General features: G+C 41.8%; 2 protein-coding genes across 2 annotated transcripts; both read right to left on the bottom strand.

Moving 5' to 3' along the window:
• Nucleotides 1-4,291: 4,291 nt before the first annotated feature.
• LOC115411681 (uncharacterized) lies at nucleotides 4,292-10,574 on the bottom strand. The gene is made up of 4 exons (XM_030123892.1): nucleotides 10,523-10,574; nucleotides 10,280-10,441; nucleotides 7,858-8,059; nucleotides 4,292-5,022 (listed from the first exon to the last, which is right to left on the bottom strand). Exons 1-4 carry the CDS (start codon nucleotides 10,572-10,574, stop codon nucleotides 4,527-4,529), a joined length of 912 nt encoding a protein of 303 aa, XP_029979752.1. The 3' UTR covers nucleotides 4,292-4,526.
• Nucleotides 10,575-15,638: 5,064 nt separating this feature from the next.
• LOC115411491 (NACHT, LRR and PYD domains-containing protein 1b allele 2-like) lies at nucleotides 15,639-22,586 on the bottom strand. Its single transcript, XM_030123657.1, has 8 exons — nucleotides 22,366-22,586; nucleotides 22,223-22,269; nucleotides 20,700-20,914; nucleotides 20,371-20,536; nucleotides 19,228-19,345; nucleotides 18,712-18,825; nucleotides 18,473-18,614; nucleotides 15,639-16,517 (listed from the first exon to the last, which is right to left on the bottom strand). The coding sequence occupies exons 1-8, from the start codon at nucleotides 22,582-22,584 to the stop codon at nucleotides 16,201-16,203; spliced, it is 1,338 nt and encodes a 445-aa protein (XP_029979517.1). The 5' UTR covers nucleotides 22,585-22,586; the 3' UTR covers nucleotides 15,639-16,200.
• Between the last annotated feature and the right edge of the window lie 706 nt (nucleotides 22,587-23,292).

Below are 23,292 nucleotides of genomic sequence, written 5' to 3'. Positions count from 1 at the left end.
AGAAAAAACCTGTAATTAAGTGATGGTTTCTAATCTACATGTTGGTGATTCCACTGGGTTAGAGCTGCAGATTAAACCTCAACCATAAGAAAGACATGTTGGACAAGGTGTTTGGTCCTTAAATCAAAGGAGGTTGACGTGCGTTGATATTTAGTGACATCTAGTGGTGAGGTTGTAGATGAAACTGGACAGGATCAGTCAGTTTGTTCTGTCTTTGTAATTCAGAAGGAAATAACTCTGATCCACATTCGTCATAGAGACAGTAATGAACCATAAGACCAGACGACACCTGGTCAGGAGGAGGAGGAGGAGGAGGAGAAGAAGAAGGAGGACGAGGAGGAGGAGGAGAAGTAGGAGGAGGAGGAGGAGAAGGAGGAGGAGGAGAAGAAGGAGGAGAAGTAGGAGGAGGAGGAGAAGAAGAAGGAGGAGGAGAAGAAGAAGAAGAAGGAGGAGGAGGAGGAGGAGGAGAAGGAGGAGGAGAAGTAGGAGGAGGAGGAGAAGAAGAAGGAGGAGGACGAGGAGGAGAAGTAGGAGGAGGAGGAGGAGAAGAAGGAGGAGGAGGAGAAGAAGAAGGAGGAGGAGGAGGAGGAGGAGAAGAAGGAGGAGGAGGAGAAGAAGGAGGAGGAGGAGAAGAAGAAGGAGGAGGAGAAGAAGAAGGAGGAGGAGGAGGAGGAGGAGAAGGAGGAGAAGTAGGAGGAGGAGGAGAAGAAGAAGGAGGAGGAGAAGAAGAAGGAGGAGGAGGAGGACAAGGAGGAGAAGTAGGAGGAGGAGGAGGAGGAGAAGGAGGAGGAGGAGGAGAAGAAGAAGGAAGAGGAGAAGAAGGAGGAGGAGAAGAAGAAGAAGAAGGAGGAGGAGGAGGAGGAGGAGAAGGAGGAGGAGGAGAAGAAGGAAGAGGAGGAGAAGAAGGAGGAGGAGAAGAAGAAGGAGGAGGAGGAGAAGGAGGAAGAGGAGCAGGAGGAGAAGCAGGAGTAGAAGAACAAGAAGGAGGAGGAGGAAGAGAAGAAGAAGACGACGGAGGAGGAGGAGGAAGAGAAGAAGAAGGAGGAGGAGGAGGAGGAAGAGAAGAAGAAGAAGATGACGGAGGAGGAGGAGGAGGAAGAGAAGAAGATGGAGGAGGAGGAAGAGAAGAAGAAGACGACGGAGGAGGAGGAGAAGAAGGAGGAGAAGAAGGAGGTGGAGGAGGAGGAGGAAGAGAAGAAGAAGATGGAGGAGGAGGAGGAGAAGAGTGTGTTCTGAGCGTCTGTAGAATCCAGTTCTCCTTCACTGATGAAAACCTCCTTCTGAATAGTGGGTGTGGTTTGTTTCTGTGAATGTTGGGATTGCTGCCGACATGACCTGAAACATCTGGAACAAAAATCATCTAAAGCTTCTGTTTCATTGTGAAGTTGCTGAAATAGTGTCATTGCTCATTAGTGCTGTCACTAACTACTAATTTTCTTCTGTTAATGTTTTGACTAATTTTTTGATTAGTCGACTAATCTAAACGACTAATCTCCAAAATCAAGTCTCTCTCTCTCTCATTTCACCAGTTTCACCAGACATTTTCACCAGTTGAACTGGTGGGTTGGCATTCATTACCATCAAAACCACCATTTTAGGACAGAAATGTAAAAAAAAAAACACTGTCTGGAGTCAAATGTTTTACTGAAAACGGTGAACGTTTAAGAATTTAGGATTAGTTTGTACAGAATGTGTCATGAATAAATCAACATTTCTGTGCGTTTACAGAAGTACAAAGAAATGACAGAACTCCACTGAAGAAAACACTGACGTTTGTCATGATGATGTTTTGCAGATTCTCCACTGGAATGTGACAGATGTCTGTGCAGTGGAGTAAACACACCTTCAGTGTCAAAAGAAACAGAAATCTACTTTTAATGACAATGGGTGAATATCAGATCCAAAACAGAGACTGTTTCCACTATTCACAGATCTGTGACTTTATGTCCAAAATAACACCTCAGTTTCCTAATGCTCCAGGAATAACTCCATGTGACTCAATTTTAGAACGTACTCAAGCACTGAAGGGAATCATTTCAACTCTATATAATACATTTTTAAAGAATTAAAATTCATTTTCCTCAGTTTTAAAAGGAGAAAGGGAAACAGAGTTAAACTGAACAGTTTGTGACAGTCTACGGCTTTAGCCTTTGACAGACCGTCTGCGCTAAACCCTCACTGATGCAGTGTCGCTGTTTTTGGACCAATCAAAAGATGGAACAGATTTTCTTAGATGTAAACTCAAACTGTAACCGCTGTGGTGCTGCTCCTGCTAATCATGTTCACATGTTTTGGTCTTGCTCAAAACTTAATACTCTTTGGAATCATATTTTTGCTTTGATTAGCACTGCTTTGGGTAAATCAGTGCAAACACGCCCCCTACTGGCTGTTTTTGGAGTTTCCTCTCCTGCGCTGGGATTATCCACAGCTTTGTGTCACTGTTGTCCCGTCATAGGATTCTGTTTAAGGGGAAGGATCCTCTGACACCCGCTTTGTGCAACGGGTGCATGATTTCTTTGTAAAGTTGGAAAAGATTCAGTTTTCTGTTTGTGGACAAATTCATTAGTTTTCTCAACAGTGGAATCCTTCAGTCTCCTCTGTCCACAACAGTGTCCTTCAGTCTCCTCTGTTCACTCCGGTGTCCTGCTGTCTCCTCTGTCCACTCCGGTGTCCTGCTGTCTCCTCTGTCCATAACAGTGTCCTGCTGTCTCCTCTGTCCACTCCGGTGTCCTGCTGTCTCCTCTGTCCACTCCGGTGTCCTGCTGTCTCCTCTGTCCACTCCGGTGTCCTGCTGTCTCCTCTGTCCACTGCAGTGTCCTGCTGTCTCCTCTGTCCACTACGGTGTCCTGCTGTCTCCTCTGTCCACTCCAGTGTCCTGCTGTCTCCTCTGTCCATAACAGTGTCCTGCTGTCTCCTCTGTCCACTCCGGTGTCCTGCTGTCTCCTCTGTCCATAACAGTGTCCTGCTGTCTCCTCTGTCCATAACAGTGTCCTGCTGTCTCCTCTGTCCACTCCAGTGTCCTGCTGTCTCCTCTGTCCACTCCGGTGTCCTGCTGTCTCCTCTGTCCACTCCGGTGTCCTGCTGTCTCCTCTGTCCACTCCGGTGTCCTGCTGTCTCCTCTGTCCACTCCAGTGTCCTGCTGTCTCCTCTGTCCACTCCGGTGTCCTGCTGTCTCCTCTGTCCACTCCGGTGTCCTGCTGTCTCCTCTGTCCTCTGGACGCAGACATGTGTGGTTGGTTTGCAGTGGCCTGACTCTGAATCAGCCCTGAGTATTGGACAGAGGAGCTGATAACGTTATTTATCTTCTTGTTTTTTCGTTGTTTTTTTCTTCTTTTTTGGGGGTTTGGTAGGTTTGTTGTAGAATTAGTTTGTATATGTTGTGTCTGTGTGGTTCCCTCTGTATGGGTGCATGTTTGTGTAAATGTATAATTTGAAATAATAACAATAAAAAAAAAAAAAAAAGAAATCTACGTTTAATATGAATACTTCTATTTTTGATTTATTTGGAGCGTAGTCTACATTTTTACAGCTGTGCAACATCAGAATGACTTTATGGTTGTGACAATAACAACAAAATGTATAAAACCATGTGCTTTTCATTTGTTTGTTTTTTGACGAAGCCACTTACAAAGGGCCCTAGAGCCCAACGTGGCCCCGGAGCCAGCGGCTGAACCCCCCTGGTTTAACTGGTGAAATGTGACGTCATGAACCTCCAAAACGCCGCATGAAATAGACTGAACTCAAAGAGATATTGTTTCCAAACCTGCAGCTGTATTTTATTGGAATAATATTTACAATGACATAGATGGAAGAACGCTTAGATTCTGTCAAAGAAATGTATTATTACTAATAAGGTATGAGAAGTTACTTTGAAACTGATCCATAGAAGTTATCCAGTAAAGACCTATCTGCTAAAATATAAGAAAAATATTGATACTCTTTATTCTTTTTGCAGCAACGCAGAGGAAACAATATGTCATTTATTTTGGGATTGCACCTACGCACATATATTTTGGATTGATTTAAATAATTTTATAAACACCAAAATTGACCTTTCATGTAAATTGAACTTTTAACATATTTTATTTGGCCTTTCACAAATTGATAAAATAACTCCAGAAAAAAAAAATATTATCAACCTTTTAGTTATTTTTGCCAAATTTCACATTCATTGCACTAACTTTGCACACCAGTGTCCGAACATTATTGTTTTTAAAGCCCTTTTCTCCAATTATTTAGACAATTTAAAGAACATCATAAATTCTAAAGCAAATAAAATTAAAAAAAACTGTCAAGTGTATAATCTTATTTATTTTGTATAATTTCCATTTATACAAAGACCATTCTTCCTTTTATTTAAAATATGTTTTTACTTACATGTGTTTCTATATATTTGAAATGTAAAATATTTTGTGAATTGTAAATTTTCTATCCTGTTTTTGATGTATACTATTATGCATATATACTGTTCAATTGTTCAAATAAAAAAAAAAAATAGACTGAACTCTTTATTGTGATTGGTTCCATCAGAAGGATGAGTACATGCCGAGCCTCCGAGCCGCCTCGGAGATCCTGGGGCTCCTCCTGCTGGGGAACGGGTAGTGGTTCTGGTTCTGGTTGTATCCCACCCCCCCTACACTCAGGTGTCGGGTGAACCCTAGGCCCGGGGGCTTCCTGTAGCCCTGCGGCGGGGCGGCGTTACCGACGTCCTGGTGGAGGTCGGAGGTGGAGCCGCCGGTGGACGCCACGGGGGTGGAGCTCCCATCAGACCCGCCTCCGGGACCTTCCTGGGACTCGGAGCTGCTGTCCGGAGGATCCTGCGGGGATCCGGTGAGGGGATCCACTGTGAAGGACTCCTCCGGTCTGGATCTGTGGGGGGCCTGGGGGTCTTCATCTCCTGTGGGAATGTCTTCTTCTTTGGTGCTGCTGAACGAGCTGCAGGGCCACCTTTCCACGGAGCTGCTCGCTGAGTCCGACTCTGACAGGTTTCGGCCTCTGGACTCGGACGACAGAGACGAACACCTGTTTAGAAAAGACGACCAACAGATAAAGAACAAACCCCGCTCAGAAAACCTAGAGTAACCCAGAGAAAAACTACACCCTTCCACATGTATGAGCAGAAAATCTGTCATTTATCCACAGTTCCAGCCATCACACACCTTCACCCTCTACAAATACAGCCCTTTGATTGATTAACTGACTCTTCTTTCTGTTTCATGGACGTTCAGAGCCTGAAGCCTCCTAGAAACAACTAACTCCAGCTAAACTCAGACCAGACTGAAGTCCTTGTCTTTGACCCACAAAAACCCAGATCCAGTCTCATCAGTCATCTGGGATCTGTTCCTGCAAAAGCTAAACACCAGGTTGGAAATCTGGGGCTAATACTGGACTCAGACCGGAACTGTAACAGACACATCACATCAGTTCCATCCTCAGCCTCTGACCATCTCAGAAACACTGGTACAGTCACAGGTTTAAACCGGTCTGAACCAGACTGATCCATACATTTATCTGGACCAGGTTAGACTACTGGACCGGCCTTCTGACTGGACTGTAAACCAGCTGAAGACAGCTGCAGAACATCCAGAACACTGCTGCTGGGGTCCAGACTAGAACCAGGAAGGACCACCATATCAGTTCTGGTCCAGGTCTGTGCACTGGGGTCCAGACTAGAACCAGGAAGGACCACCATATTAGTCCTGTGGTCCAGACTAGAACCAGGAAGGACCACCATATTAGTCCTGTGCTCAGATCTGTGCACTGGCTTCCTGTGGCTCAGAGAATAGACTTTAAAACAGCTCTGCTGGTCTACAAGTCTGTCCATGGTCTAGAACCAAAGTCCATCTGGGACATGTTGGTCCCATATGAACCATCTGGGACCCTGAGAACCTCATGGACTGGTTTTTTGCTGGTTCTCAGAATCAGGACTAAACAGGCTGAAGCTGTGTTTCAGTTCTATGTGTTTCAGTTCTATGCAGTTAAACTCTGGAACAGTCTTCAGACAGACCTGAACTGTGACAGTGTTTCAGTTCTGTGTGTTTCAGTTCTGTGTGTTTCAGTCCAGGCTGAGAACAGTTCTGTTCAACTGTGCATAGAACAACTGAAAGGGTTTGATCTGACCTCTGACCTTTTACTTTATTTTATTTGATTATTATTTCTGTTTTATTGATGATGTTTTAATTGTAATTGTGTGTTTTTAATCTGTCTCTTTTCCTTTTTGTAAAGTACTGTGCATTGCCCTGTGTATGAATTGTGCTAGACTAATAAATTAGCCTTGCCTTGCCCAGATAAAACCCTCATGTTCAAAGAGGTTTAAAGATTTAGTCAGTATAGGCAAGTGATCCTGGATGAGCCCCCAGTGTTAATTTAAGAAACTTAAAAAAACCTCTTGTCTTCGGAGGTGTGAAGGTTTCATCGTAGCCAATTTCCCCAGTTCATTTCCTCCAAAGAAGTAGAGAACCTGTGACTGATCCCGGACGAGCCCCCACAAACTGCAGGTCTTAACCAAAGAAACTTGAACATATGATATTGAATTGCGTTTACCAATTCAACAGCTTCTACGTTTCTCACTGGTTTGAAAACCTTTGAAACTGGAGATAAAAACAGTGGGAAACATATCTAATAACACTGGTCATGTGCCTCTGCTGGCTGTACAGTGACCTCTTGTGGTTGTAGAAAAAAAAAAAAAAAGCAAGTGACGTGTAATATAGTCACATCTTAGAAGGAAGTGTTTCTGGAGAAATAAAAAACCTGGGTGGACTTCAAACCCAAACAGAAGGTAAAGCCTTTGTTTATTTTTGTAATATTTATTGTTTATGTTTCTGGTTTTGGCCTTAAATATGGTCTGACTGCTAACCAACGCTAACCAAGTTTATGCCTGAAAACAACCATAACCATGTGTTTGTTACTGGAACTACGAAAATAATCATCACATAACCTTATAATTTTAACTCAAACCACGTTCCTTTTGTAACTATAACCCCCAATTAGGGATGGAACAGTAACCAGTATAACGATAAACTGCAGTAAAATTACAGATGGTTAGCATTAGCGTTTAAATTCTAATTCTCATGATAACCATGTTTGATTAGCACACTTTTAGGGGAAAAAACCCGATGGAAAGATCTGCTTTTATGTCAAATATTTGAGTATAGTTTGAATTTATTACAGTTTTAATTTTTTACACCTAATATTTGAACCAATATTCACTTTTAAAGTCTGTGAAAAGGTTCACTAAGCATCTGGGTGTTATTTATGCAATAAATTATATACATTTTTCAAATCGGATTTTATTTTTTTTTGTGTGTTTTCTATCCTATTATGTTTTTATAGTAGGTTAAAGTGAAAAAATAATAGACAGATGATACAGATGAAAAAACAGATCCAAACATGGGTATAGTAAACATTTGTTTCTATAGTATATAAAGGCCAAATCAAAAGGACTGAAAAACAGACAGAATAGACTCAGACCACTAAGGGTTAATATTGGAATGTTTCTGACACAGAAGGGACATTGGGATGATTATTTTATTTGTTTATTTAAATATAACTTGGTTCAGTTCTTTCAGTGTGTATTAGTACTCTTTGAACATTTTGAGCACAATTTCAACAATACCGTGATAATAATGAGAACTGTGATAATTTTGGTCACAATAACTGTGATATGACATTTTCATCTGGTTCCATCCCTACCCCCAATACAATTAAACACTGACACAAAAAAGAGAAATGTGTCTTTTAAATTGTGTTATGTTTTTGTAAGTGAAGTGAGTTATTTTAAGGGTTTGGAAACACTGCTGATGAGCTCAAATTTTAACTGTGTAAAAAAAAAAACAGTCGACAGTAAACGCCACAGACCTGCTGACAGGGGGGCAAGATGGGCGGGACCTGCGGTGAAGGTCCAGGTGCACATGCCAGGGGTCATAGGTCAGCGAGCCGGGGTCGACGACCGCAGCCGGTGGCGAACAGGCAAGCGGCGAGGAGCTGTTTGGTTCCCATGACGACGACAAACCCTGATTGACAGCGATGATGCTGATGGTGTCGGTCAGTTCCTGTGAGACTGAAGGAAAACCATGAACAGTGATGTTATCAGTAGGGCTGTGTACCGGCAAGAACCTGGAGATACCACACAAACGACAACACTAGGATCACCAGACCATGTATCATGATATATCATGATACTGTTAAAAAAGCCCTTTTTTGGTTTTGTTTCTTCTTTTTCAATGATTATTTCCTTGAAGAATTGAGTTACAGCAGAAATCTGCACAAATACTGAACACGTTTATTTGATCCCAACAGGATCTAAAGCTGTATCACAAAATATTCCTGTGTTCAAACTGAAATTCTGTTTTACAGACATTCCAGTTTCAGATCCTGTTCAAATGTTCAGATTCTATTAGTTCACAACTAACATCAGAACAGGATTTTTGTGCGATACCAACAAAAAATAAACACGATTTAATAAAAGAGTGTTAAATAATAATAAACAAAATATAAACAAAAAAGAAAAACAAAATTAAACCTCCACAATATCTGCATTTGAATAAATACCTAAAAAATATCGATACAGTACTTTTTAATATCAATATATTATTGCAAAATGAAATATCATTATATATTGCAGAACTGATATTTTCTTACACCCCTAGTTATCAATAATTTATCGATAAAAACAACTTGAAAAGTACTGAACTATAAAAAAACACACATTTAACAAGTAAAAGAACAAAATTAACTGTCATAAAACTTTACCATACTAACTGAAAAACATGTAAAGTGCAGCTGAACGTGGTGATTTCAGGTAGTTTGGTTTTGAACTAAACTATAAATGGACTAATGCAGGGGCTCCCACAGTGGGGTACCCGTACCCCCCAGGGGTACTGGGAAGAAGCCCAGGGGGTACTGCAAATGTTTCTGTCAAATACATTAAATAAGTCATCATGTACTGAATATAAAATAAATAAATAGAATTAATGCTGAAATATAAAACACAATAAATACATTCACATCCTAGTTTTATTGTTTATCATTTTGTTGAAGCTTTGGTAACATTTGAAGAACATTTATATTTTATATGATTCAACATGAGTTTATCTGAGTAGATAAGGAATTATTTTTTATTTTTTATTGATGAAAGGTTCATTTATTAATTAATGACTAATTCATTTATTATTTCTTATCAATGAAAGAGGGCGCTGTTCAGTTTATATTTTGCACAATATTTACTTTAAAAATGTATTTTTTACATATTTAATATAGTATATGCTGTTTGTTTACAAAGTTTTGACAATATAAACAAACACCTTTTTCACAGGTACACATTTGGACTTTTTTTTTTTTTTTCCCCAATCAAAAACACTGAAACAAGAGTTGGGGGTACTTGGCTAAAAAAGTATATTTCAGGGGGTACTCCACTGTAAAAAGTTAGAAAACCACTGGACTAATGGAACCATTTTGTTCTGAGAAAACTGGTGAAGATTTTCTTTCCAAAATTAACTCAACTGATGCTTCTCTACGTTCACCCAATAGTCTTTATCTATTATGACATAATAACCAAACTGCAATTTCATTTGAGATAATTCTATTAGTTTTCTTCATATTGATAATCGTGTCTATTCATGTGTACGACCACAACTGGATCAAACCCAAACATCATATTTCTGTCACTTGATTAATGTCATTTTAAGTTATTTAGGTCAAATCTGTCCTTATTCCTGAAGCGTAATCAGTCACCAACAATGAAATGTTTGTGTTCGAGTGTTTAATGTCAAATACTTTTCTTCTCCAGTAAAAACAGCATGAATAAATAAACTGTTAGACTTTTAATGACTAAAGCTGCAACAAATTATTATTTTCATTGTCACTCGATCTGATTATTGCGATTGTCCCATCTATAAAACGGTGGGAAATGATTTAAAGTCTTTCAAACTGAACACAGTATCATCCTCAACAGCCTCAAATGTCTGTTGGGGTCCAAAACTAAAGGTCTAATGAATAAAATCCTGAACAACTAGAAGCACTCGGAGAGCGCAGACCTCCGCCAAGGCTGATCAGTATCAGCATCCTGATCAGCATCCTGAACAAAGAAAGCAGATGAAAAAGAACATTTGGTTCCGACAAGGACAGTTTTGTCGCAGGTTCTAGATTCTTTGAGTTTATTTTTTTACTTGTGTGTGTTGGAATCCCCTTCTCCTTCACATAAACCCGGAAGTGTTGTTTGACTCGCGGAAAACCACGCGCAGACACATAAGGTTCCGTTTCCGGTTCCGGTTCCGCTCACCTTTCCTGAACAGACACACCCGGGTCCGGGTCCGCTGCGTGTCCCGGCTCCAGCGGTACTGGTCTGTGAGGACGCAGATGTCCATGCTCCTGCGGCTCTGCTGCTCCTCTGCTCCTGCCGCCTCCTCCTCCTCCTCCTCCAGCTGACTCCGCCTCCTTTCCCCTGCGTGACACACACACGTGACCTTCACGTGCGCACACCTGGGTGTTTTTCCCTTTCATGCCTGGATGCTGAGGCTCTGACCGGTCCGAACCCAGCCGTGTCCCCTCAGACAGTGAGCTGGAGCTGCTGCCATTCCCACATGTGCTTCCCCTGTTCTGGAGGACCCTGCAGGTCCAGCTGGAGCCACACTGAGCTGACCACACTGAGCTGACCACACTGAGCTGACCACACTGAGCTGACCACACTGAACTGACCACACTGAGCTGACCACACTGAGCTGACCACACTGAGCTGACCACACTGAACTGACCACACTGAGCTGACCACACTGAACTGACCACACTGAGCTGACCACACTGAGCTGACCACACTGAACTGACCACACTGAACTGACCACACTGAGCTGACCACACTGAACTGACCACACTGAGCTGACCACACTGAGCTGACCACACTGAACTGACCACACTGAGCTGACCACACTGAACTGACCACACTGAGCTGACCACACTGAACTGACCACACTGAACTGACCAGACTGAACTGACCACACTGAGCTGACCAGACTGAACTGACCACACTGAGCTGACCACACTGAGCTGACCACACTGAGCTGACCACACTGAACTGACCACACTGAGCTGACCACACTGAGCTGACCACACTGAACTGACCACACTGAACTGACCACACTGAGCTGACCACACTGAACTGACCACACTGAGCTGACCACACTGAGCTGACCACACTGAACTGACCACACTGAGCTGACCACACTGAACTGACCACACTGAGCTGACCACACTGAACTGACCACACTGAACTGACCAGACTGAACTGACCACACTGAGCTGACCAGACTGAACTGACCACACTGAGCTGACCACACTGAGCTGACCACACTGAACTGACCACACTGAACTGACCACACTGAGCTGACCACACTGAACTGACCACACTGAACTGACCACACTGAACTGACCAGACTGAGCTGACCACACTGAACTGACCACACTGTACTGACCAGACTGAACTGACCAGACTGAACTGACCACACTGAACTGACCACACTGAGCTGACCACACTGAACTGACCAGACTGAACTGACCACACTGAGCTGACCAGACTGAACTGACCACACTGAACTGACCACACTGAACTGACCACACTGAGCTGACCACACTGAGCTGACCACACTGAACTGACCAGACTGAGCTGACCACACTGAACTGACCACACTGAACTGACCAGACTGAGCTGACCACACTGAACTGACCAGACTGAGCTGACCACACTGAACTGACCACACTGAACTGACCAGACTGAGCTGACCACACTGAACTGACCAGTCCAGCTGTGGCTGCAGCTGGCTCTGACATGGCCCCACACACACATGTGGAATACCCTGTTTTGACCCTTACAAAGAGTTTTTTCCTGAGTGTTTTTGTTCCTCTTTAGGCCTGAAAAAAAAACAATGTGATTGAAGAATTTTTTTATGAACCTGTTTTTCATGGAGTCGCAAAAACATGTCCACTCCACTGGACACTCCACTGGACACCCCACTGGACACCAGGGGTTGAAGTTTTGAAGCAGAGAAACATGGATTTACTGATACACTGTGTGAAAACTATGAAATACAGTTTTTAATGCTGCTAATCGGATGTTTTGTCACATTTTAACACACTGTAATATTAGTTTTTACTAATTCTATGGAGATAATATGCGCAACCCCCCCTCCAAAAAAAACAAAAAAAACAAAAACAAAAAACAACCCAAAAAACTACAGTCTAATAACAATAACAAGCAACTGATTTACACTCAGACAAGAACAGCACAGTTCCAGTACTGGTCTGAACTGCAGTGGATTATTATGGGATGGTGCATCAGTGTCCACTGTGTTGGCCGATCTGGAACTGAAACAACCAAACCCATGAATATACAAGAGAACAGCTGGAGAAGAACTGACCACTGGACTGACCACTGGACTGACCACTGTACATGAAAGGGTTAATGTGTGTTTCTTTCCTTCAGTTTCCCATCCTGTGTGTCAGTGTGCCATACGCTGCCTGAGGGAACAGAATATCAATAACAGCTGACAAATATTAAATTCAAATACAAATCAGGAAAAAAGAAGTCTAGGAATAAAAAATAATCCTGGATGTTTGATGAACAAACAGGAAGGTGATAAAAATACAGCAAATATGTGTCAAACACAAGAAAGAGTTAAGTTTAGCACTAAAACAAATACCAGGGGTTGATTTAATGTTCCACAAAAATCAATAAAAGAAACAAATTTAACAGGGGTTGAAAAAATAATGAATAAAACTGGCAGAAAAGCAACAATATTCATAATTTATGTATATATTTTTTATTTTGTCTTGTGTTTTCCTCTAATATGTCCAGTTATTTTCTTTCTGGTTTTCATTGGTATGCTTTATAGTGTATATTTCCAAAATATGTGTGTGTGTGTGTGTGTGTGTGTGTGTGTGTGTGTGTGTGTGTGTGTGTGTGTGTGTGTGTTGTGAACTTTTATAGACATGAAAACTGCATAAATTAACTGACATACTTTTATTCAGTCATCATTCTTTAGACTGTATAAACAGAAAGCTTTTATTTAACTGGAGACTCTGGATTTTATTATTTTATTCCAAACATTTGAATTTTAATTCTGAATTAAGTTTTGTATTTGTGAGCTGTATATATGATAATAAAAGTTAGTTAAGTTTATTTTCAGTCATATTTGCGTTTCAGAACAACAGAAGAAGAGAGAAATGTAAAACAACTGGACTGAAAAAGGCTGAGGCAGAAGCAAAGAAGCAAAGCCTGTTAATGCTGCCACTTTACAGCTTCAGCTACACAAGACATGATGTCAAGTAGAAGGATAAAGATAGATAGATAGATAGATAGATAGATAGATAGATAGATAGATAGATAGATAGATAGATAGATAGATAGATAGATAGATAGATAGATAGAGAGATAGATAGATAGATAGATAGATAGATAGATAGATAGATAGATAGATAGATAGATAGATAGATAGATAGATAGATAGATAGAGAGATAGAGAGATAGATAGATAGATAGATAGATAGATAGAGAGATAGAGAGATAGATTTTTTTTCAATTACTGCTATAATTCTCAAATATAGATGCATATAATGTTTGTTTGTTTGGGTTTTTTTTTTTAACATACTGTAACAAAGGAAGTCCGTTGAACAGAGGAGGATTAGGGCCACTGGGGAAAAAAAAAATCAAGGTCAAATATATTTTTAAAATTATTATTCTGAGAAAAAAGTCAGAATTCTGAGTTTTTTCTCAGAACAATAATTAAAAAAAAACTTCTATTGGACCTTAATTAATTTTTTTACATTTTCTAGTGGCCCTAATCCTTTTCTGTACCGTTGCTTAAGTTTTAAATGATCACTATTTTACAGCTGAAGCCCTTTAAAACCAATACATGTTCTTTTAACATAAATGTGCATCCTTGTGTCCACTCATATTTACTTTCAGACTCTGAACAGCTTTTGCACATGATCTGTCGTGTGTCAGTGTGGTTGTCTTGTGTCTTTTCATTTCTGGACTGTTGACACAGACGTGTTCTCACTAAATCCTTTCATCCAGACAAACAGCAGCAGGTTCATCTACACACTCTGTCATCTAGGATCCTTCTGTAGTTCTATTCATCCATTTATTTTTTGGTTTTTAATTTTATTTTTACAGTTGTTCTGTGTCTGTTAATCTACTCTTGTATTTTACTCTGTTATTTTGTTTATTTATGTTTCTGTACATTACTTTGGTCCACTGAGGTGGTTTTAAAGTGTTTTACAGATAAAGTTGGATTGAATTGGATGTTTGGGACTGATTTCACTGAGTTGAGCTGAAAAACATCAACAAAAAACAGGAAAGTGACATAAATCCTGTCCCTCCCCAAATGCTTTCACCTGTGTGACATGAACCGTCCATAAAGTGTTTCCAGAAGCTGATAGTGTAGTCATGTGGTGTGTGTTTTTACCGTCCAACAGCTGGACCCTGGCAGACACACAACAGCAGCAGGAGCACCACATCCTGTTGGCACTGGCACCACCACGGTGTGTTCAAAGACCCCGGGAAAGCTCAGACAAACCACAACCCGCTCCACAAACCCCCAGGAGGACAGAGTAAACAGCAGAGGAGGAGACTGGAGTGAAGACGGTCCAGAAGCAGACCCTGAACCAGACCCAGAAGCAGACCCTGAACCAGACCCAGAAGCAGACCCTGAACCAGACCCAGACGCTTCGTCCACTTCCAGGACGTGGACGTGTTGAACCCACGCAGCTGCAGGTCTGACTCTGCTTCATGTGTAAACAGTGAAGGACGACGCGTCGACCTTTAAAATCACAATCTGATCCGTTTGTTTGACACGAGAACACACGCCTCTGCACACGCACACAACAGCACATGAACAAATACACAGGCAGAAAGGAAGTAAACGGAACAACACAGAGGACAAAATATAAATAAATAAATGAATAAATAAATAAATACTCCATTACAAGAAAAAGCAGATACATACAGTAGATTTGCTGAATTACAGGCATGGTTTTAGATTACATTAGATGAGATTAAGTTAAATTAGATGATATTAAATTAAATTAGACTAGATTAGATGAAATTAGATGAGATTAAATTGGGTTAAATTTGGTATAACTTCACTGATCCCTTGGGCAGAGCCTCCAGGTTGGTTCATATGTACAGTTATAAGAAGAAAGAAAATAAGAAAATAATAATAACTATTGAAACAGTAGTAAAACTGGAAATTTCACATTAAAAGTACAAGTAGTAATTATTACTACTACTAATAATAATATCAATAATAACAGTGGTTACAGTAATGATTGCAAATAATAAGTAATAATAGTTTGATGCACTGGTGTCAGTCATGTTGAACATGAAGGGGTCGTCCCCAAACTGTTCCCAATGTCATGTTCTGCTGAAGCCTTAAGAGTTCCTCTGACTGGAGCAAACGGGCAAGTCCAACCCCTGGAAAACACCCCCACCTCATAAACCCCCCTCCACCAAACTTTACATTTGGCACAGTACAGTCAGTTTAGTACTGTTGACCTGGAACCAAACCAAGACTGGTCCACAGGACAGGCAGACAGAGGTGTGATCGGTCAGTCCAGAGGACAGTGTCCACTGCTCTGGACTGGCTTTACACCACTGCGTCCCACGCTTTGCACTGACCTTGGTGATGGAAGGCTTGGATGCAGCTGCTCAGCCATAAAAACCCATTCCGTGAACCTCTCTATGCACTGTTTTGGAGTTTGGATGTCTGTAGATACAACTGCAGAAACTTCTGGACTTCTGCACAGAGTGGACTCTGCTTGCACTGACCCCACTGTGATTTAACACAGATGACCACCATGCGGCTGAGTTACTATTGGTCCAAACCGCTTCCATTTTGTTATAAAGCCACAAATGCCCGACCATGGAATATATAGTAGTAAGGACTTTTCATGGTTGGAGGTGGCATCCTATCGTGGTACCACGCTGAAATTCACTGAGCTCCTGAGAGTCATTCTTTCACTAACGTTTGTAGAATTGGTCTGCATGTCTAGGTGATTCAGTTTGTACACCAGAGGACATGGAAGTAATCAGAACACCTTTATTCAGTCATTTGGAAGTGTCCTGATACTTTTGGCGATATATTGTATGTAAAACATTTTGACATTGTGACAACGGGCAAAGCAGTCAGAGAAAACTGAAATGGAAATGAGTTAGTGTGGATAGAGGTTCAGGGTTTGGGAAAGGTGCGGGTCCAGTTCACAGAAGGCTGAGATCAGAAATGAACAGGCCCTTGGGCCTTTGTTTCGCATCATATTCATCATGTGTCGAACCTTGTCAGCTCTGGATTTTGTTGCAAATGATTCTCTTTCTTCATCATTGATGATCTTTTCTGTCAAAAGTCTGTCCAGCAGCTGCTTCAGAACAAGGGTGACACGTTCAACAAACTGAGGCCGAACTGAAGACAACTTCTCCTCTGGTGAGATGTTCTGCTGACATCTGCGTTGAGTATCTGCACCGACAGCAGGATCTGTAAGTGGCAGCATTTCACACCTGGTTACCTCAAACATGACCTCAGTGGGTTCAGACGAAACAGAGGAAACGTGGAAGGTGTTGTTATTGCATAAAAGTCAACAAAACATGATTTCTGAAGGTGAAGTGTTGACAACTGTACTCCTACACTTCATATATAAAGTTATATAACCTCTCACTCTGATTTTAATGCATGCTCAGATGAAGTGGAGTTAAGAGTCTGGTCTACATTCAATTTTTCTTCAGTAAATCTAACTAATACAAATCCCATCAAGTAATAAACATAGCATCCTTACCCATACTTGAACCAACAAACATCAGTAATAAATTCATCAATCTGTGATTTATAGATTGAAAGTCAACAACACATTAGTGACACAAACCCTCCAGATAGATCTAAAAGAATGACAACACCATTTGGTAAGTTTTCATTAAATATCCTCCATATATCCTGTTTCTCCAGATGAACACCAATCACCACTGACAGGTGAAGTGGAACTAATGTTTATGTCCATAGAAGGCTTGAGACAAAGTGTGATGACCAAATCACTGAGTTACAGCATCTTCAAACACAAGCTCCTGTTGGGTGTTCCTGGTCTGCAGAGGTTCAAAAAGTTGTCTGCAGGACAACTACGTCTGAACCCGATCGAGTGTCTGTGGGAGCATAATATTCTTACCACCTGCCTAATGTGGTGTAGGGACTCCACAAGAGCTTTGAAGGTGCGCTGTGGTATCTGCCACCAATACATTAGCAGATCCTTTAAGTCCTAGAGGTTACAAGGGACTGGACTTGTTTGCTCACCACATCCCATAGAAGCTCAAATGAAGTGAGGTTAAGAGTCTGGTCTACACCAGCTCTGAATGTAAAGTCCCATGAGATAACTTTTATTAGGATTTGATGCTATTTAAATAAAATTTGACTGACTGACTGACTGACTGACTGAAGTTGGGATGTCCTTCCTTAGTCCCTTCTTGGTAGGTATTAACCGCTGCAGACCAGGAACACCTGACCAGATCTGCAGTTTTGAAGAAGGTCTGACTTGATCATTTTTTAGACAATTTGTTCCTTCTTGAACAAGTGGTTCAAGGCGCAACAAACCCCGCCCCTCGCATGTATTGTAGCTTATTTAGGCATTGATCCAGCTGATGTCATCATGTCTATGCATGTGCTGATGTCAGCATATCGACTGCCTCTATATATGTGCAAAGTTTGAAGTAACTTCAAACAAAATGGATGTTTTTACAGACATTTGAAATTTGGCCCATTATAAGTAAAGGGGGGAAGAAAACATTTTCTAAAAATTCATACATTTGAATTCTGGCCTACTTTTCCCAAAATGTAGCCACATCTGTTCTTGGTCATTGGTAATCTATAAACCCAGTTTGGTATGAATTCAATCAACAGTTTTGCTGCTAAAATGTAAACAAACAAAGAAACAAACTGAACCAAAAACAATAGCCCTTGCCTCCCCTTCAGGAGGGCACAGTAAAAGTCACTTGGATCCTCATGTTGCCCATTTTTCTGCCTCCAACATATCAACTTTGAGGACTAAATGTTGGTGCAGTAATCCCCTGCTGCTGTAATGAGATAATCAGCATTCTCACCATTTCACCTGTCAGTGGTCATGATGTTATGGCTGATCAGAAGTATGAGCTCCATCCACAGAACATGCAGATATTAAGTATTCGACAGCTCCATATACAGTATGAACATTTCAGTTTATTCAATTGCCCCCTTGTGGTTAATTTTTCTCCAAAGTTTTCAGCATCTGTTATCTTCTTCTGTTTGGACTTCCCTTTTCCACTGTCTACAGTTTAGGCTCCACAACATAAAGTATCGGAAGAACAATACAGAAGGCTAAAAAATCTCAGCAGAAACAGTTGTTTCCCAGTGCAGTTGATGCTTGGACCTTAACAGCTATGAAACAGTTCTACAGGATGATAAAGTCTTACCAGTCAGATCCACTTTATGCCTCCACACATCTGTATTTTCTTGGTCTCGGATCGTTAAAGTCACTTCTTTAGTGTTTGTTGGCAGGCGGATCTCAAACATTGGGTGATAATTTGGTCCAAAATTGAAGTCAAAATCTGCATCCTGTAACCAGCAGCAAATTCATAGTTTTAAACAGTAGAAGTATTACAGTAGTTTAATGACTCAAGTTCTGACAGGGGTCATTTGTCATTCTACTCACCTCAGGCTGTATCAAACAGGCTTCAGGACAATCAACAGTGTAACGTGGGTTTATGATGAGTATACATTTGGAGGGAACCTCGATGCACACAGCTCCATCTTCATCTTCTTTCACCTCAGGATATATTGAAATAGTTTTATTAGATTAAACAACAAATTAATTTAATGCCATCACAGTGTCTTCATTTGTTTCAAACCTGAGATGACTGACAGTCTCAAATCAAAACTGTCTTTTTATTTCAGCTGTCAACACCACGACCAGATTTTTCACTTCTATAAAATCACATAAAGATGAAGTCAAAGTTCAGACCGGTTCCTTTACATTAATTCAACTACTTAATGAGAGACAGAGGTACTGACAACCATTTTAAGCTAAATTTGACATATTACAACAGTATTAACATGTACCTATTCCAGATATGTTTATTGGTTGTGGAAAGTGCAGCTGAAAAGGTTTATTTGTGGGTTTTTATTTATATTTGCAGCTTTAACAATGAATTTTGGACTAAAAACTTACAAAAGTCTTTACATCTTCCACAGGGATGTTGACTGGCAGTAGTAACATGTCTAGTTTTTGTCTTTGTGTTCTTGGGTTTGGTGGTTTGAGGAACAGCAGAACTTGGCCACTGACTGATCTGACCAGTGGCGGCTGCTGGTCTTTCAGACAGGGGAAGCTCATTGTCGGCTTACATCAAAAAAAAAAAAAAAAAAAAGATAAAAAAAATTGTCAGGTTATTTAAACATACATTGGTCCCTCCGTTCCTTTTTCAGAAAATGCTCAGTGTCCTTATCGTACACAGTAGGCGTCTTTTCCAGGACTGGACCAGTGTCCTCTGAATGTCCAGCAGAGCTGGTCTGCTCAGACGGCCTTGGCCCAGTGCATTGTGGGTGTCAGACTTCACCCTTTTTAAACTACAGATGCTCCTTTCACTGTGACCGAGCCGACAGTCTGACTGATTGAACTATCTACAAAACCAGATGAAACTGAACAAGAAATGATTAAATTATGAAAATGAAACAAGAAAACGCTGAAATTATGTTAAACTGAAACAAGGAAGTCCAATGAGTGTGTTTTATTTACAGTGTAAGAAATGAACCAGTACTTTGGTAGTGGTTTGTGTGATTTCCCAGCAGAATGTGTGACGGTATTAAACTGAACTGTGTCAGTGAAGGAGCAGATCTGAAAACAGCTGTCAATCAAACAGGATTCAGCCTTTCGACCGATCCTCCAATCAGCACGTGGGATTTTGGCATCCGGCCTGGCCGAGCTCCGCCCACAGCTCCATTCACCCCCAGAGACACCCGGTGTCCGGGGGCGGGACAACATCGTGGCATTTATCCAATTAGCGTCCAGTTTAGAGTCAGTTTAAACCAGTTCCACTCAGTCCCACTGAAGCCCACAGACGGACACAGTCTGTGGACACATGCACTGAGCAGAGATGGAGGAGAAAACAGACACGGGAACGGAGGAGAAGTGAACAACAGCCAGTCCACTGATCTGGGATAAAGCTGATTCTGAACCAACTGGTCTGAGAGATGAACGTGTTCTAACACATTTGTAGTCAATAAAACGTCAACACAACCGAACAGATTTAACCATTTAATTTTCATAATTTTAGGGGAAGCTTCCACTGCAGTCTGAGAGAAATCACTACTGGATCTGATGTATTGGTACATCCATCTTAAAGCCCCCCAGACGAGGCCAAACAGACACAGATGTGGGACGTCGATGACCACATGAGTGTCTGTGATCTCCAGAGGTTCAATGAACTCCATTCCATCATCAGTGATGTGGACGACAGACAGCAGGCTTTTAGAGCGTTGACCTGCAAAAACACACAGCCTTCAGTTTTCATTCACAACCACCTCACCACAGTGTGTGAACAGATGAACCTGAGGATGGAGTGGGTTCATGTTGTGTCTGTGAGGAGCTCTTCGTCCTCTGGCAGACGTCGGCAGGACCGCGGTTCAGCTGTTGAACTTCCTTACCGGGTTTTGTCTCACAGTGTGGGAGGTGGAGCTGACAAACGGCGTTCTCAGGACTGTCGATACTGAACAGCGGCCCTGCAGGCGTCCTGCCGGCTGACCGGAGGAGGGGCTCATCCCATTGGACGGTCCTGTACTTCAGCCCCGCCTCCCGAGTCACAACGAACACCAATCCAGTCCAAGTACAACGGAAGGCACCTGAATGAGGACACCTGAACCTGGGAGACACAGAGCGGTCCTATTACTGTCCTCTGTCCACGTGGAGGCTGCAGGTTTAACGTCCTCAGTCAGTCATCGACGCTGTCTTTGTCTCAACATTCAACGTCTGAAAACAAGACTCTGCATTAAAGGTAGAGTCCAAGATCCTGGAAAAACAGTTCAAGGAAGCTACATTTTGACAATACACAATTCAAAAGTCCAAATGCCTCCAGAGTACCGAAACGCGCAATGCTTGTTCCCGAGGGTTCACAAGCGCTGAACAGCATCAACCCCCCCCAGTCCGCAGATCTATGCGTCTGAATTCAGGTCTGCAGGTGCGTCTTTTCATCAGTATATTAGATCAGAAGTTGGACTTGTTATTTTGCTACGTGTTCTAAGTAATCTCAATCTGGTAAGAACAGCTAATTGCAGTACAACTGATGTCAGACTAACAGCCCATGACAGTTTGCTTTGAACGCTGTAATCTGTTCATTTCACTATAATGTTTGTTGGCAGAACAGCTCCAGTTCAAACCTATCTAACTACCGTTACATTTCCTAGTGATTTATGTTAGTGATAAAACAGCGTACCAATGAATTTTCCATCCTAATATAACTAATATAGCCAAGCTCTGACTGTTTCCTGTACAAGTGTTCCCAGACTCAGAATGTGCAATTCGTGCACAGAGAGGGGTACACACAGAGGGGGGAGGGACAAACGGCAGTTGAGTTTGATAGACATATCACAATTCAATTATTTCGATGGGTCGGTTAAAATGATTGGATGGTGTTTTTTCAGTCCTGTCCATTCCACAGGTGATGAACATTTTTTATTTTTGAGTTAAAGTATTTAATTAATTGGTGTGAAGGGGATTTTAAGCAATATAGTAAAAAATGCTCCAGGAAAACGTCTCCTAACCCACCTTTAAACCTTCGCTGATCAGTAACTATGGTTTTAGCTTCTAGTTCTTCTGAAATCATGACAAACCCAGTCTTCATCAGGCCTTTGACTTACTGAACAATTTGGTGATTAAACTGGACTTTGTGTGGTGTTTTTAAAGTCAGAGGAACAAACTGTATTTCTGGACTAAATGTGAATGGAACAGCTGCGACAGGATGAACACTAGAAACTGAAGAACGAGTGTTGAAAGCATAAACACTGAAAGGGACACAACTGACTCATTTCATCACAACTCCATACCAGTCCATGTCTTGGGTTTTCATCAAGGAAATCACATGAAAACTGTGAATCGTTGAAGACAGAATCTGAACAGTTCTCCTTAAAGCCCTGACATATGATGGGTGTTGTGTATTTGGACGTTTGGTTACCTGTATGAAGTGAGTCCAGACTCAGCTGATACTTCAGGTGTGAACTCCTAGAAATGACAAAGGTCCAGTTTTAGTTCAGTCCATGTCCTGGTTCATGACTTTACCGTCGTTTGTCCAAATGGTTGTCCGTTCTACGGCCGTACCTCCCAGGTGGACGCTCTAGCCTGAACCTCTGTGCAGACAAGCTGCTGCTTCTCTGGATCTGCAGGATTCAGGTGAGGGTCTCGGTCCACACAGTCCTGTCCGCCGTCCTCCACCTCCTTCAGGTCTGAGTCTGATGTGGACGGACCTGGGGGGTGAAGAGAGTCAGCAGACATCAAACTCACATGTGGACCTTCTTTTAACCCAATAAAATGACACATCGTTGTCCTCAGTTTAACACTGGACAGTAAGTAAAGTAAGTAAAGTAAAGTAAATTTTATTTCTAGAGCACTTTTCACAGACAGAGTCACAAAGTGCTTTATCAATTCAAATCAGAATCAAATCCAGTTTACAGAGACCCAACAGAATCCTTCAGGAGCAAACACTTGTGATTGGTGACAGTGGAAGGAAAAACTTCCCTTTAACAGCAGAAACCTGGAGCAGACCCAGACTCCTGAAGGATGGACGTCTGCCTGGACCAGTTGGGGTTAAAGAGAGAGAGAGAGAGTAAAGGAGGAGAAAAGAGAGAGCGATAGAGATATAGAGAGACTGGGGGGGGGGATGACACATGGAGTACGTTATGATGAATACATAGAGTGTAATCAGTCTGTGGTGGTCCTGGGTCAGGTGGGAGACTAAAAAGCCTTTTTGAACAGGAGGGTTTGGAGGTGTTTCTTAAAGCTCTGTACAGAGTCCATGGACCGTAGGTGTAGAGGCAGGTCATTCCATAGACGTGGTCCACAGCTTTAAAAGACCTGTCACCGCGTGTGCTAAAACAGGTGTGTGGAACCATCAGCAGGTGTGTGGAACCATCAGCAGGTGTGTGGAACCATCAGCAGGTGTGTGGAACCATCAGCAGGTGCTGTCCTGAAGACCTCAAGCTACGAGTCGAGCTGTAGGGCTGGATCAGGGAAGCAATGTATGCAGGG

Source organism: Sphaeramia orbicularis, chromosome 20 (assembly GCF_902148855.1).
Source record: "Sphaeramia orbicularis chromosome 20, fSphaOr1.1, whole genome shotgun sequence".
In the NCBI taxonomy this organism is placed as follows: Eukaryota; Metazoa; Chordata; class Actinopteri; order Kurtiformes; family Apogonidae; genus Sphaeramia; species Sphaeramia orbicularis.
This window is presented reverse-complemented; position numbering and strand designations above follow the sequence as displayed.